The sequence below is a fragment of the Diplotaxodon limnothrissa genome, linkage group LG12, assembly GCF_057381915.1.
Source record: "Diplotaxodon limnothrissa isolate DT_005_m linkage group LG12, D_limnothrissa_male_GT1.1, whole genome shotgun sequence".
NCBI lineage: Eukaryota > Metazoa > Chordata > Actinopteri > Cichliformes > Cichlidae > Diplotaxodon > Diplotaxodon limnothrissa.
Window position 1 is genome coordinate 9,894,072 of NC_140607.1, and position 12,725 is coordinate 9,906,796.

General features: G+C 42.9%; 1 protein-coding gene across 1 annotated transcript; it reads left to right on the forward strand.

Annotated features, from left to right (window-relative positions):
- Positions 1 to 7,953: 7,953 nt before the first annotated feature.
- LOC146620861 (uncharacterized) lies at positions 7,954 to 9,368 on the forward strand. The gene is made up of 3 exons (XM_085367720.1): positions 7,954 to 8,452; positions 8,557 to 8,725; positions 9,242 to 9,368. Exons 1-3 carry the CDS (start codon positions 7,963 to 7,965, stop codon positions 9,366 to 9,368), a joined length of 786 nt encoding a protein of 261 aa, XP_085223846.1. The 5' UTR covers positions 7,954 to 7,962.
- The last annotated feature ends 3,357 nt before the right edge of the window (positions 9,369 to 12,725 follow it).

Below are 12,725 nucleotides of genomic sequence, written 5' to 3' on the forward strand. Positions count from 1 at the left end.
ATTTTTATACATATTGCATTTTTTGATATGAGTTATTGAAGTTATTGAAGGATTGCACACGCTTACAGACACAGAGTTAAGAAACACACATGACAGTATTGATTCCAGGCAAAAGGCCTCAAATTCATTTAGCTTTTTGACTGAACTTAAAGAAGGACCAAAGAGGAAGGAAAGCATATATTTTGGTTAAGTCTGATAAATTAGAATTAGAAGGTATTGTTACATTAAAGGGAGCAAATGAAATAAAAAGGCTATACCAAAAACGGGTTATAACATAGGAAATGTGAGGTTAAAATGAAGTTAACACATAGGAGTTGTTTTTAGGCAGCATTTAGCTATGATGAAATGTATACAGGAGTAATTGCTTATATGCTTAAACTTAATTGATTAAAGTGGTTGTTTTCTTTTGGATCTTTTAGAGTAGAGGAACTTGCAGCAGCGACAATTTGTGCACAGGATGTTGATGATCAGATAAGGGAAAAATAGAGCGAGCAACCGGACGTGAAAGCAGGGCTTAAGGAGTTTTAAAGTGATGAGGAACGTTGAAGAATATATATAAATACAAGTCAATAAGTTAAGAGCATAATTAGGATCAGGCTTTTGATTAAAGAGTCCCAAATAGGATAAGTTAGGGAGGTGCAGGAAAAGGTGTTTTGTTTCCTTTGCAGAAGATCGATCTCAACGACCACAGGGAGGTCCGAGGCCGCAAGAGAGGGACCGAGAAAACCAAAGCTTACACATGGAGTGTTCTCGAAGGGGAGCTGGTGTTTATTACTGGACCAAATAGATGACATGAGGTTGTCTGATTTGCTGAGCGAGGACACAATGTATTGCGACCTCTGGTGTTCCAGAGGTCGAGAGAGGGAGTGTGGAGCAGGGAAATTATTTTACTGCTATTGTTAAATAATAAATATAATCTGGAGTTTATATTGCATTCAGGGGTTGAACAGTGTGTGTCTTTCAGAAAGGCTAAAAGTAACAGGACAGGAAACAGGCTTGCAGAGAGTTTGCAGAAGCAGGAAGTTATTTTGAGCAGCAGGCTAAGACGAGGCTTTAACAATGTAACAGATAGCTTTAAGAAGGCCTTAAGATGTTATGCATACAGTTATTATGTTGACCTTGTATTTCAGGTGCAGTTATGACTATTTTATACACAATGCATATCTGTGCTTATTAAAGAGTTGGAGCTCGGTCAATTAATTGGGGGTTGGAAGCTTTGTTCGGCGCGATGTCCGGACAATCTATTGTGCAAGTGACTTGGAGCCATAGAAGGAATTGCAATACATGCTTACAAAACACTTATATATCAGGTCATTTCATATTAAGGTTTAAGTAGAGGTTCTTGGTTAAAACATTTATTTAGTAGAAGACATACATATAGTCTCAGTGAGCCTCTGGTCTGGTAAAAGGTCAGAAGTGCAACAGGTGAATTGAGAAAGAGCATGTGGGGTCAACACACACACACACATGAGTTAGATTTATTTAGAGGAGAAATTAGTCATGTCTCGGCAAGAAAGAGGAACAATTCACTTTAAGACAAGAACGGAAAGTACCAGCCATGAAAATAGAAGATGATCTTCTGGGTTAAAAGTCATTGTGGTGTTGATCTGATCTATGTATAAAATGTATCTGTGACGCATGAAGGGGCGTCAGTAAATCAAACCCTGATGCTATAAAATATCTGTTTATGCTTTGATTAAGTCGGAGATCACTTGCTGTCGGCGTACAGAGTGTTCTTCCCACACGTGTGTAGTCATTAAAATCATTGTTTGACCAAGACCTTCTGGACCATGGGTGGTTTGTACTCTCCCTCCTCAATTGTGAACCTTAACAGAATAGAATATAAATTAAGGTTAAAAATGAAATAACTGTACAACACAAATTAGAATGAAGGGTAAATTTAACTGGGAAGAATAAGATAAAGATAAATATATAAATTAAAGTTGAAAATAAAATAACTGTACAACAAAATACACAATACACAATATAGAACTATATAAGAATGTATGAAGAAATCTAAATATAAATAAATATATACACAATAACAGCAGCTGTACAAGTATTAAACGGAAATGAAGAATATAGTGACCAGTGTTGTGCAAAACCAAAGTCCAGAAAGTCCAGTGTGTGTGTAAGAACTGTATGTGTGGGTCAGTACTGTGTGGTGGTGTGATTGAGAGACCGTATCGCCTGCGGGAAGAAGCTCCTCCTCAGTCTCTCTGTGTTGGTCTTCAGGGAGCGGAATCGCTTTCCTGACCTCAACAGAGAGAACAGTCTGTTGTTGGGATGGCTGAGGTCCTTCACGATCTTCCTGGCCTTGGTCCAGCACCGCCTGCTGTAGATTGAGTGCAGGTCAGGGAGCTCGGAGCGGATGGTGCGCTCAGCTGACCGCACAACCCTCTGTAGAGCTCGTCTGTCCTGCATGGTGCTGTTCCCGAACCAGGTTAAGATGTTTCCCGCCAGGATGCTCTCTATGGTGCACGAGTAAAAGTTCCTGAGCACCTTGGAGGGCAGTTGGAAGTCTCTCAAGCGTCTGAGGTGGTAGAGACGCTGTCGGGCCTTTTTCACCACGGTGTTGATGTGACAGGACCATGACAGGTCCTGCGTGATGTGAACTCCGAGGTATTTGAAGCTGTCCACTCTCTCCACTGGGCACTCGTTGATGACGGGGGTCTGGTAGTTCCTCTCCTGCTTAGTGCTGAAGTCCACTATCAGCTCCTTTGTCTTACTGACGTTTAGAAGGAGGTTGTTCCTCTGGCACCAGTTCTCCAGATTCCTAATCTCCTTCAGGTAGGCCGTCTCGTTGTTATCAGAGATCAGGCCCACCACGACGGTGTCGTCAGCAAACTTGATGATGGTGGTGGAGCTGGTAGTGGCCACACAGTCATATGTGTACAAAGAGTACAGCAGGGGGCTCAGAACACACCCCTGGGGGGCTCCAGTGCTGAGAGTGGTGGAGGCTGAGACATGTCCGCCCATCCTTACTGCCTGTGGTCTGCCAGTTAGGAAGTTGGAGATCCACTGACACATAGATGAGCTGAGTCCCAGATGCTCCAGCTTGGTGGTGAGTGTGGAGGGAATTATGGTGTTAAATGCAGAGCTGTAGTCTATGAAGAGCATTTTAACATAATTCCCCCTTCTAGTGTCCAAGTGAGTGAGTGATGTGTGGAGGAGATGAGAGATGGCATCGTCTGTGGAACGATTTGGACGGTAAGCGAACTCTAGTGGGTCCAGTGTGTCTGGTAGTGAAGAAATGATGAAGTCTCTGACCAGGCGTTCAAAGCACTTCATCACTACTGAGGTGAGGGCTACAGGGCGATAGTCATTGAGAGAAGCAGGGTGGGGTTTCTTCGGGACAGGAACAATGATGGACTCTTTGAAGCATGTGGGGATCACCGACTGAGATAAAGAGATGTTGAATATCTCAGTGAACACAGGAGCTAGCTGGTATGCGCAGTCTCTTAGGATACGACCTGGGATGCCGTCTGGTCCTGCTGCTTTCCTGGTGTTCACTCTCTTGAAGGCTCTCCTTACTTCATGCTCGGAGATGACGAGCACGTTTCCGGTGCTGGCAGTATCTTCCTGTCTGCAGCCGTTAGCGCCGCTAACACTAGCATTGTTGGAGACCTTAGCTGCAGCCTCGAAGCGAGCATAGAAAGTGTTCAGCTCGTCTGCCAGAGTCACGGCCGCGTTCGTCATACCGGTTGTTGGTGCTTTATAGTCCGTTATTGTCCTTAGTCCCCGCCACAGGCTCCTAGAGTCACTCTGTTGGAGTTGTGACTCTAGTTTCCTCCCGTAGCGCTGCTTCGCCTCTTTCACCGCCCTCCGCACGTTATATGACGCGGCTTTGTACGGGTCCATGTCCCCCGTCGTGAGTCCCGTGTTGTAGGCAGCGGTGCGGGATCTCAGAGCGTCGCGGATGGTTTTATCCACCCACGGCTTCTGGTTGGGAAACGTTGTGATAGTCTTTGTCTCCACGGTATCATCCGCTAGTTTCCCGATGAATCCCACAACCGCTTCCGTAAACACGTTGACGTCATCGTCGGAGCTGTTTCTGAACATGCCCCAGTCTGCGTCATCGAGTGCGTCCTGTAACGCGGCCACCGATTGATCCGTCCAGCGCGCGACCTTCCTCTGAACCGGAACTTCCTGTTTCAGCCTTTGTTTGTATTTTGGCATGAGGAAGATGGCGGAGTGATCAGATTTGCCAAACGGGGGGCGGGATTGTGCCTTGTAGCCATCCTTGACCGTAGTGTAGCAGTGGTCCAGTGTCCTTTCACCCCTGGTGGGGCAGGTGATGTGTTGATAAAAGTTCGGCGCTGCGCGTTTGAGGTTGGCGCTATTAAAGTCCCCCGTCACAATAAGCGCAGCGTCCCGGTGTTGTGTCTGGTGCTGTGTGAGTGCCTCATGCAGCTCGCATAAGGCGGTGACCGTGTCCGCTTGTGGTGGAATATAAACGGCACTTACAATGACCGATGTAAATTCCCGAGGTAGATAAAAAGGACGACACATGATGGACAGTAGTTCCAGATTTGGTGTGCAGGAGCGTGTGAGAGGAACAACGTTCGCACTGTTGCACCAGTTGTTGTTCACCATTAAACACACGCCGCCTCCCCTTGACTTCCCCGAGTCCCGTGTCCTGTCCATGCGGTGAACCGAGAAGAACTCGGCCGGCTGGATGGCGTGGTCCGGCACCGCTGGGTTCAGCCATGTCTCGGTGAAGCAGAGGAGATTGCAGTCCCGAATGTCTCTCTGGAACTTTATCCTGGCCCTGAGGTCGTCAAGCTTGTTCTCCAGTGACTGGACGTTGGTGAGCAGGATGCTAGGCAGAGGTGTGCGGTGTGCACGAGCTCTCAGCCTGTTCCTGACGGCGGCTCGCTTCCCTCTAGGCCGCCGCCGCTTCCCTTTGTTCTCCCTCGAGATCTCACTCGGCCAGCTCGGATCCGGAGTTAAAAACTTCGAATTGTGAGTACATTGTAAACCAATAGAAACAAGAGTGTCACTGTCATACCTAATGTACCCAATGGTGATGATTTTGCCGATTTAGAAACGCTGAAAACTAACTTAAAAAACAAAGACAAAGAAAAAGTGGTCGGAGCAGTCGTGACGGCAGCCGACCTCACCGGCGCCATCTTAAATTTTTTGCAATTAATGTAGTTACTATGGACTTAATGCATACATATTATTAAAATATGGGCTATAACAGTTGTATAGCAACTTGAAATGCTCCCACAAATGGCACTACAACATGTAAAAAAATAATATAAGCTCTGGCGGACTTGGTTCTATAGTAGGTCTTAAAGGGTTAAATAAATATCATCAAATAATCGAGATCTCAATTTCAGTGAAAATAATTGTGATTATCATTTTTGCCATAATCGAGCAGCCCTACCTCTGGAGGTGTCTAGATATGACAGCCCAGTGAGGTATCCATCCTCCTTGGCGCCTTGTATCTCCATAAGCAAATCCCCAAGTTCACGTAATCTGATGTGATCTTTGGCTGCAATTTTTGGAAAACTGTCGAGTCTCTGAAACAGTGACTGCTCGATCATCTCAGGGGCACCATAGCAGTCATTCAGCCTCTCCCATGCCTTGCGCAGAGCCAAACCTGCATTATTCACATGCACTGAGCGTATGCATCTTATTTGCTGTCCAGACTCTTTTCCTAACCATTTGGTCATGAGGTCTAATTCTTGTGTTTCTGTAAGTTGAACCTCAGCCACAGCATTAATGAATGAGGACCGCCATGCACGGAAATTCTCTGGCTTATCATCAAATTGGTACAGTCCTGACATAACGAGATCACGTCGCGCCAAATATTGTGCCAGAGGGTCTGGTGGTTGTGACACGCTCACTGGACGCATATGCCGGGGTGTTTGTGATTGAGCACCTATATACGTGCGAGGGTTTGTTCTTTCGACGTCGGTCTTCAATTCAGCTCTGGTCAGTTTAGACAGGTTTGTTGTGGGTGGATACGTCCCATTATCCACTTCAGGCTTGGGCTTGCTATTGCTATGTTGGAATTCCGCTAAGCTTACAGGTGGATGCCATGTCCTGAAACTGTCTTCTGATTCTGCACGGTCTACAGATTTAACAGGTGGGACAGATACTGGTGCGAAGGTAGACTGATTCTGATCATTTTGAGAGCAAACATATTCACTAGTACGTTGCAATCTAAGCCTGTCTTCTGACTCAGATTTCACATTTTCTACATTTCCATGCATTTCTGCTACATCTTCTAACACCTGTGCTTCAGCGATGGCTGCGTCTGCTTCACGATTTAATGTTAGCACTTCCAGCTCTGTATCAATTCTAGCGGCTTCCAACTGATTTTGAGCTTCTCTAGTTTTCCTTTCTGCTTCTCTAGCAGCCTTTTCCAATTTTAATTTAGCCTCCTGGCTAGCATATGATGCTCGTACCTTAGCAGCTTCTGCTTTAGCTCTGGCGCGAGCCGCACTTACAGATGATGCTGATGTCACGTTGCTCCTGGTATTTGATACCGATGACTTGTTGCTTGCTGCCATCACAAACACGTAGGACCATCGAGTGCCGCCTTTTCACTGTAGTGTTCTGTTGCAGAGTGTAGCAACTCCGATCAAACACCAAGCTAAACCTCTGTCAATGAATACACGAGTCCGAGTAGAGTTGACTTTTTACTCAGAATCTTCATTTGACAAGCGGTGAAAACTGTAGTTGAAAGGAAATACAGAATAGAAAAAATGATCGTTTACATAAATATTGCATCACGAAATAACTCAAAATGTGACCTTACACCTTCGTGTTAGCTTTAGCAACAGTAATGATCATCATCAAAACTGCCTTTTTTAACATGTACAAATCAACCTCCATGAATCACAAATAAAATATAATTTTTCACAAATACCACTATTTATGCCTTTTTAACACCTTCATCGTGAAATATATACACTTACGGCGTTGCCTGAACAATGTTCCCAAGTGGATGGCTGTGGATAAGCCTCAGAGCAAGACCACATGTCACTCTCCCTCTTAGAGAACCAGGAAGAGGAATTAAACAGGAAATGAAGCAATACAGGTAACCCACCAGGAAGTGAGGTTATTAGCAAGTTCACCTTCAAAATTAAAGCTTCTTAACATTTTTAACTCTTTTTACTGTTCTTTCTAACTTAAATACATACAAAAGAATTACTTTAAGCAAACATTAAAGATAAATGAAATAAATGCCTTTGAGGCATGACAGACAGCATTAAGACCTGTACAAGCAAGAAAGCTTCTTTCTGCTTGGAAACAGAAATGTAAGTAAAAACAAAAAACAACTATTCAAACTCAAAAGCAGAGATGGTCATGAACAGACATACAGTGTGAATCATAATTGTATTTGTTTTGTAATTTAAAGACCAAACTCCAGAGAACAGCTCGCTATCATCTGTGGAAGCCTCATCAACCCAGTCGCTGTCATTGCTCTCACTTTCACCCCAAAGTCTATCGTCGACCTCCTCCAGCAGCCCAGGATGTGACACACAATGGGATGACAACTTTGAAATTCCATGGAGTAAACTTCCTGCAGAAGTGATGCATTTTCTTGAGAGGGGGAAAAGGCCTCGCCCAAAACTGAGGAGGCAAATGGTCCGGATTGTTGTGACTGAGATGATGGAAAAATGCCCACATGTAGGTAGAAAACATTCAATTGACGTTGCAAGAAAAATGGTGGCAAAATATCCCAATTCTCTGCAAGATTTAATAGAGGGTGAGATTGTTGGCGCAGGCTACCTTTCACTTGTCAAACAGTTGCAGAACAGAATTGAAAATGTAAGGCGCACTTCAACACCCAAAATAAGAAAAAGAAAACATCAGACTGACTCAGACCACACAGACGAGATCCCTTTAGAAGAAAGAGCAGCCATGCAGGATACATACGGGTGCATTAAATGGAATGTAGAATTTCTGCCTCTTGAAGAAACTCCAGAGAGCCAACAGCAAAAGATGGAAAAACTCAAGGTGATGTTCCAGCAAGCTGACACCAATCCAGAAGAGGTAAAAAGTCTAATGAAGTCCACTTACTACACACAACGTCAACATGTCAATCAGGGGAAAAGTATCAAATGCCTTAGGGAGGAGTGGCCGTTTTGGTTTGATGAACTTGGCATGTCTGTCCACTTCAAGGAACTTACTGGGATTGACCTCAAAGAGACATTCACACGTAATTTGGATTTGAAGGGGAAAAGGCTACTGGACTACTTGACCACAGTTGCTGTCAGCAAAAGCAAGGTGTTCCTTCAGACTTATGCAAGGCTTCAGAGGATGCGGGGACCGCAGAGTGGCTGCTCAGATGATGTGAAAGAGATGGTCCTGCTTCTGCTCAGCTACTTTGAAGAGAAGGAGGAGTCCATGCTTCTCTGTGTTGAAGATACATGTCTGGCAGATGAGGTACAACTGGAGCAAGTGCCTCTGACACCCACTATTATCGTGTGTGGTAAGTCTGTTTCATAGCTCTCTCTCTTGTTAAGTGCACTTTTTATAGAATGTCATGTGACTGCCGTGTTTATTGATATAACCTGTTAAATAATTTGTTCACAGGACAGTCCTGCTATTCCTCAAGAAGATACATGCTGAGTATTGATCGGAACCTCGTCAGCACAAACATATCCTCCTTCATTTCTGCACTGTGCCTCATGTTCGGGAGCTACTACAATTTCAACATCCATTATCCATCTGAGCTGGCTTCCACTTTAGAGTTTCTTCAGAGGTGAACAAATATGGCTTTGTTATTTCTCATAACTGAGACTCTGGGATCTGGAGTCTGGCTTTGATGTGGTTCGAGTCCAGGTCTGGCTCTGAGTCTCGGTCGGCTTTGGAGCCGGTTTCAGTTGTTTTTTCTGTTTTTTGTTGTTTTTTTTTTTTTTTTGTTTGGTTTTTTAAAATACATTAACAGTCTGAATCCGGGTCCAAGCCTGGCCGAGACTCAGGGCTAGACCAAGCGTCAACTGACGTCTGACTACCTATAACCTTCGCTTTGGATTTTAACAATGCTAAAGTGTGACATATCACTGCATAAGACACTCGTGAAGGGTGCCAATACTTTTGACCATGCATTGTTCACTTCCCCACAGCATTTTGGTTATACTTTGTCTTGAACGTGGTCATGGCCATGACTGTGTGTATATATATGTATATACTTAATTTTTACTTACTTTGTACGTGTATTTTAACTGATCAATTATAAAAATGCTTAATAAACTTTTATATGATTGTTATTCTACAGGTGTTTCTTCTCCATAAACCCAGAAAAAGGAACCAAAGTAGAGAACAAAAACTCAAAGCGTCGTCTCAGTGTGAACCCTCGAGTCCTCACCCTGATTCAGGATCTTGCCGACCACAAGTGGCGCTAAGCCTAAATCTTGACTCTCTGTGGACTGTTAGTTTTACTTAGTTAATTTTGTTCCACAATGTGTACTGGAACCTTTTACTGGTCGAATGCATGAAGCCAATTCATGAAGATGTTCTTTCTTTGTAGGAATGTTCTTTATTTACATAAGAAAAGAAAAAAAACAACATGCTGCTACTGCAGTGTTTCTAGACCACATGTGTAGGTTTGTTTCACCACGTGGTTTTGCTGATGTTTTCTGACCAGGGCCATGGTTGTGGTGACAGCAGGGTGCGTGTTGCGTTGCACGGTGATTATGATCATTTTTGGCACAATATGTGTTTTTTGTTTTAAAGTCTTAACAGGTTATTTAACTTTTTCTGGTGGAGGGTCTAACAAATGCTTGTTTCATGAACATGGTTCTTGCTTTGCAGGAATGTTCCACAGCTTTTATAGCCTATATTTTGATTGAATTGTGTAGTTGCTGTGTGCCTTGCATATTGTGTTAGTTGGAAAAATGGATCCATTTGCTGTCATTTTGCTAATGTGGCTGCAAAATAAATTTCCCAAAAGTGATATTTTCCTCTCTTGTGTTTTCTCAAGATGTATTTTTGCATGTTTGGGTGTAGGCGTAGCAGTAAGAAATTTGCTGGGTTATGGTTAAAATTTTACATTAAAACATATAATATTCAGCATAGATTTTATGTATAATTTACAGAGCAGCTCCATTTAATATGCACTGTTTCACCGTAGTTCTACCATTTTAAATTAGTTCTTTGTACGATATTTCCCTGTTAATTTTGCAGTTTATGGATCCACAAAAAGCATTTATTACTTGTAAAAGATACAGGAAATAGTGTATTTATATATCACATCTATGTGTGAAATTAACTTCTTTTTCCTGTAGATTTAACAGTTTTAATCTGAGATTCATTCACTGTAAATCAATTTACAAGTTGCATCTGTAAAGCGTTTTTACAGGAAGTCCCTGGTAACCCCAGCTGCCAGGGTTTTCCTGTAAAAACAGCACTTTTTTTTTTTTTACAGTGTAAAGCATATAAACAATTACAGCAATATGATGCAACAAACACAGCAGTACTACTAATCCAAAATACTCAAAGCTTCATAGAACTGAAACAAACATTTATTTTTAGGTCCATTCTGCTGCTGATACTTTAGGTTTCTGAACATTAAACTGGTTGCTGCCTTTCATAGTGTTCAACTTGAAGGCCCTGAGTACTTTCTCCCACACTGAAAACACTGGAATGATAAAATTATTTGAACATTACCTAATAAGACTGATTCAGGACAAGCAATTAGTTATTTTAAACTTTCCTAGCAGTCCTTCACAAACAGGGAACAGTCTGTCTATTCTCTCCATCTGTCACCTGCTGCTGGCTCTTCCTCCTCCTCTTCCTCACACACTGCTGAGTTTGTCCTGGTGGATCATCAGGGGTGCAAAGCCTCACAGATGATGTGCAGCAGTGGGTCCTTCAGTCTGTCCTCACTCTGGACACTTGCAGTTGTCACACATGGAAATCAAATGTGTGATAAGCTGCAGGATTCAAACACAAGTGTAACTTATAAATACATGTTCATACTTTTATTCCACAATCAGAGAGAAAGAAAAAGAGAGAGAGTGCAGGACAGACAGATAGGTGACAGTCTCAGGTGTATACACTGCTACAAAACAGCACAAGAGAAGGAGGATTTAGTGTTTGTGTTATTACGAGTGCTAAACAAGAAGAGTTCCCAGATGGTACAGTGGACACATGTGTTTAAAGCATCTTTCTTTCAGCTTAACGAGTGAACCGTCAGCTCGTTCAAACACACGTTAAAGTCCGTTTGGCTCGACACCACCAAACAGAGGCAGCAATATAACATAGCTGACATTAACAGTGCAGGGAATCCTGCTTGTGAATTATCCATAAAATCATCACATTCTCTGTAAGATTAAGGTCAACTATTTAACGGCATATATTTTAAAGTAAAGGCTTTAAAACCAAGCTGACGCTGAAAGTACAAACATCACTAATGTCACATAACTTTGCCGATATGTGGCCAATGTTTTAATAATGTTATGTTTTAATGTTCTTCATTATTAAACATTCGCACATAAATAAGTGACATAATATTCAGCACTTACTTTTGAAAGTTTACTCTTTAGCCACCCCGCTTCAGGCATCCGCCGTTTTTTTCCGAACAAAATATCCACACCCACCGCCACGCTATGAATTGTGGGATATATGGGACCACGAAGTCTACATTGGACCACACTTCAAATTTGGGGAAATGAACTGCACATTTGTCAACCGCATTTGGAGTACACTTCGAATTGGGACACCCTTCCTCACGTCGCTGTGACGTAATCGGTCTCCAAATGCGCACTACGAAGCGTGCGGTCGCTGGATTGGGACACAGCCCTGAAGTCCTCCAGAAACCTGGTAATGAACATTTGATTCAGGTGTGATGACCCAGGGAGGAAACCTGCAGGACACTGGCAGTTGAGGCCTAGAGTTTCTCACCCCTGATCTAAACTAACAGCTGGGAAACAAAGTCATTAACATCTATCAGTATTGAAAGACAGAACCTTCTCAGGAGTTAAAGGATTACCAAAATGATTCTATTATTGTGTCAACAACTGATCCATGACGTGTCAAACGAAACCAGAACAACATGTGAAGAACTGTAGCCTCAGCTAAGGTCAGTGTTCATATTTCAACAGTATAAAGAGACTGGGCAAAAATGGCATCCATAGGAGAGTTTCAAGGTGAAAACCACTGCTGACTAAAAAGAACACAAAAGCTCATCTCATTCTTTTCAAAACATCATCATGTTGATCCAAGACATCGGGGGATCAACATGTTCTGTGCACTGACGGGACAAGTAGACCAGAGCATCAAGTTCACTCCCTGAAGCACCAGAAAGTTCACCTCTGAATGACTCAAAAAAAAAAAAGAAAAAAAAAGAAAAAGAAAGAGTGACCTAATCAAAAGTGGGGACTGATTGAGTTGTTTTGACATGTTTTAAACATGACATTAGTGCTTTAAAATTCTCCAGTGTTGTTGAATTTATACCGTTCTACAAAGAAGGGTGGGCCCAAAAGACTTACCATTATTGCAAATACTTGATTGCAGTTCTTGCCGCCAAGGATGGCATGGTGGTTAGCACTGTTGCTGGACAGAAGAAGATCCTGAGTTCATTTCTACCATCAGACCAGGGTCTGTCTTTCTTTCTTTGGAGTTTGCATGTTCTCACCGTGTTTGTGTGGGTTCTCCCCAGGTACTTCAGTTTCTTCCCACAGTCCAAAGACATGCAGTTAGTGGGGATAGGTTAATTGATCAATCTAAATTGCCCATAGGTGTGAATGTGAGTGCAAATG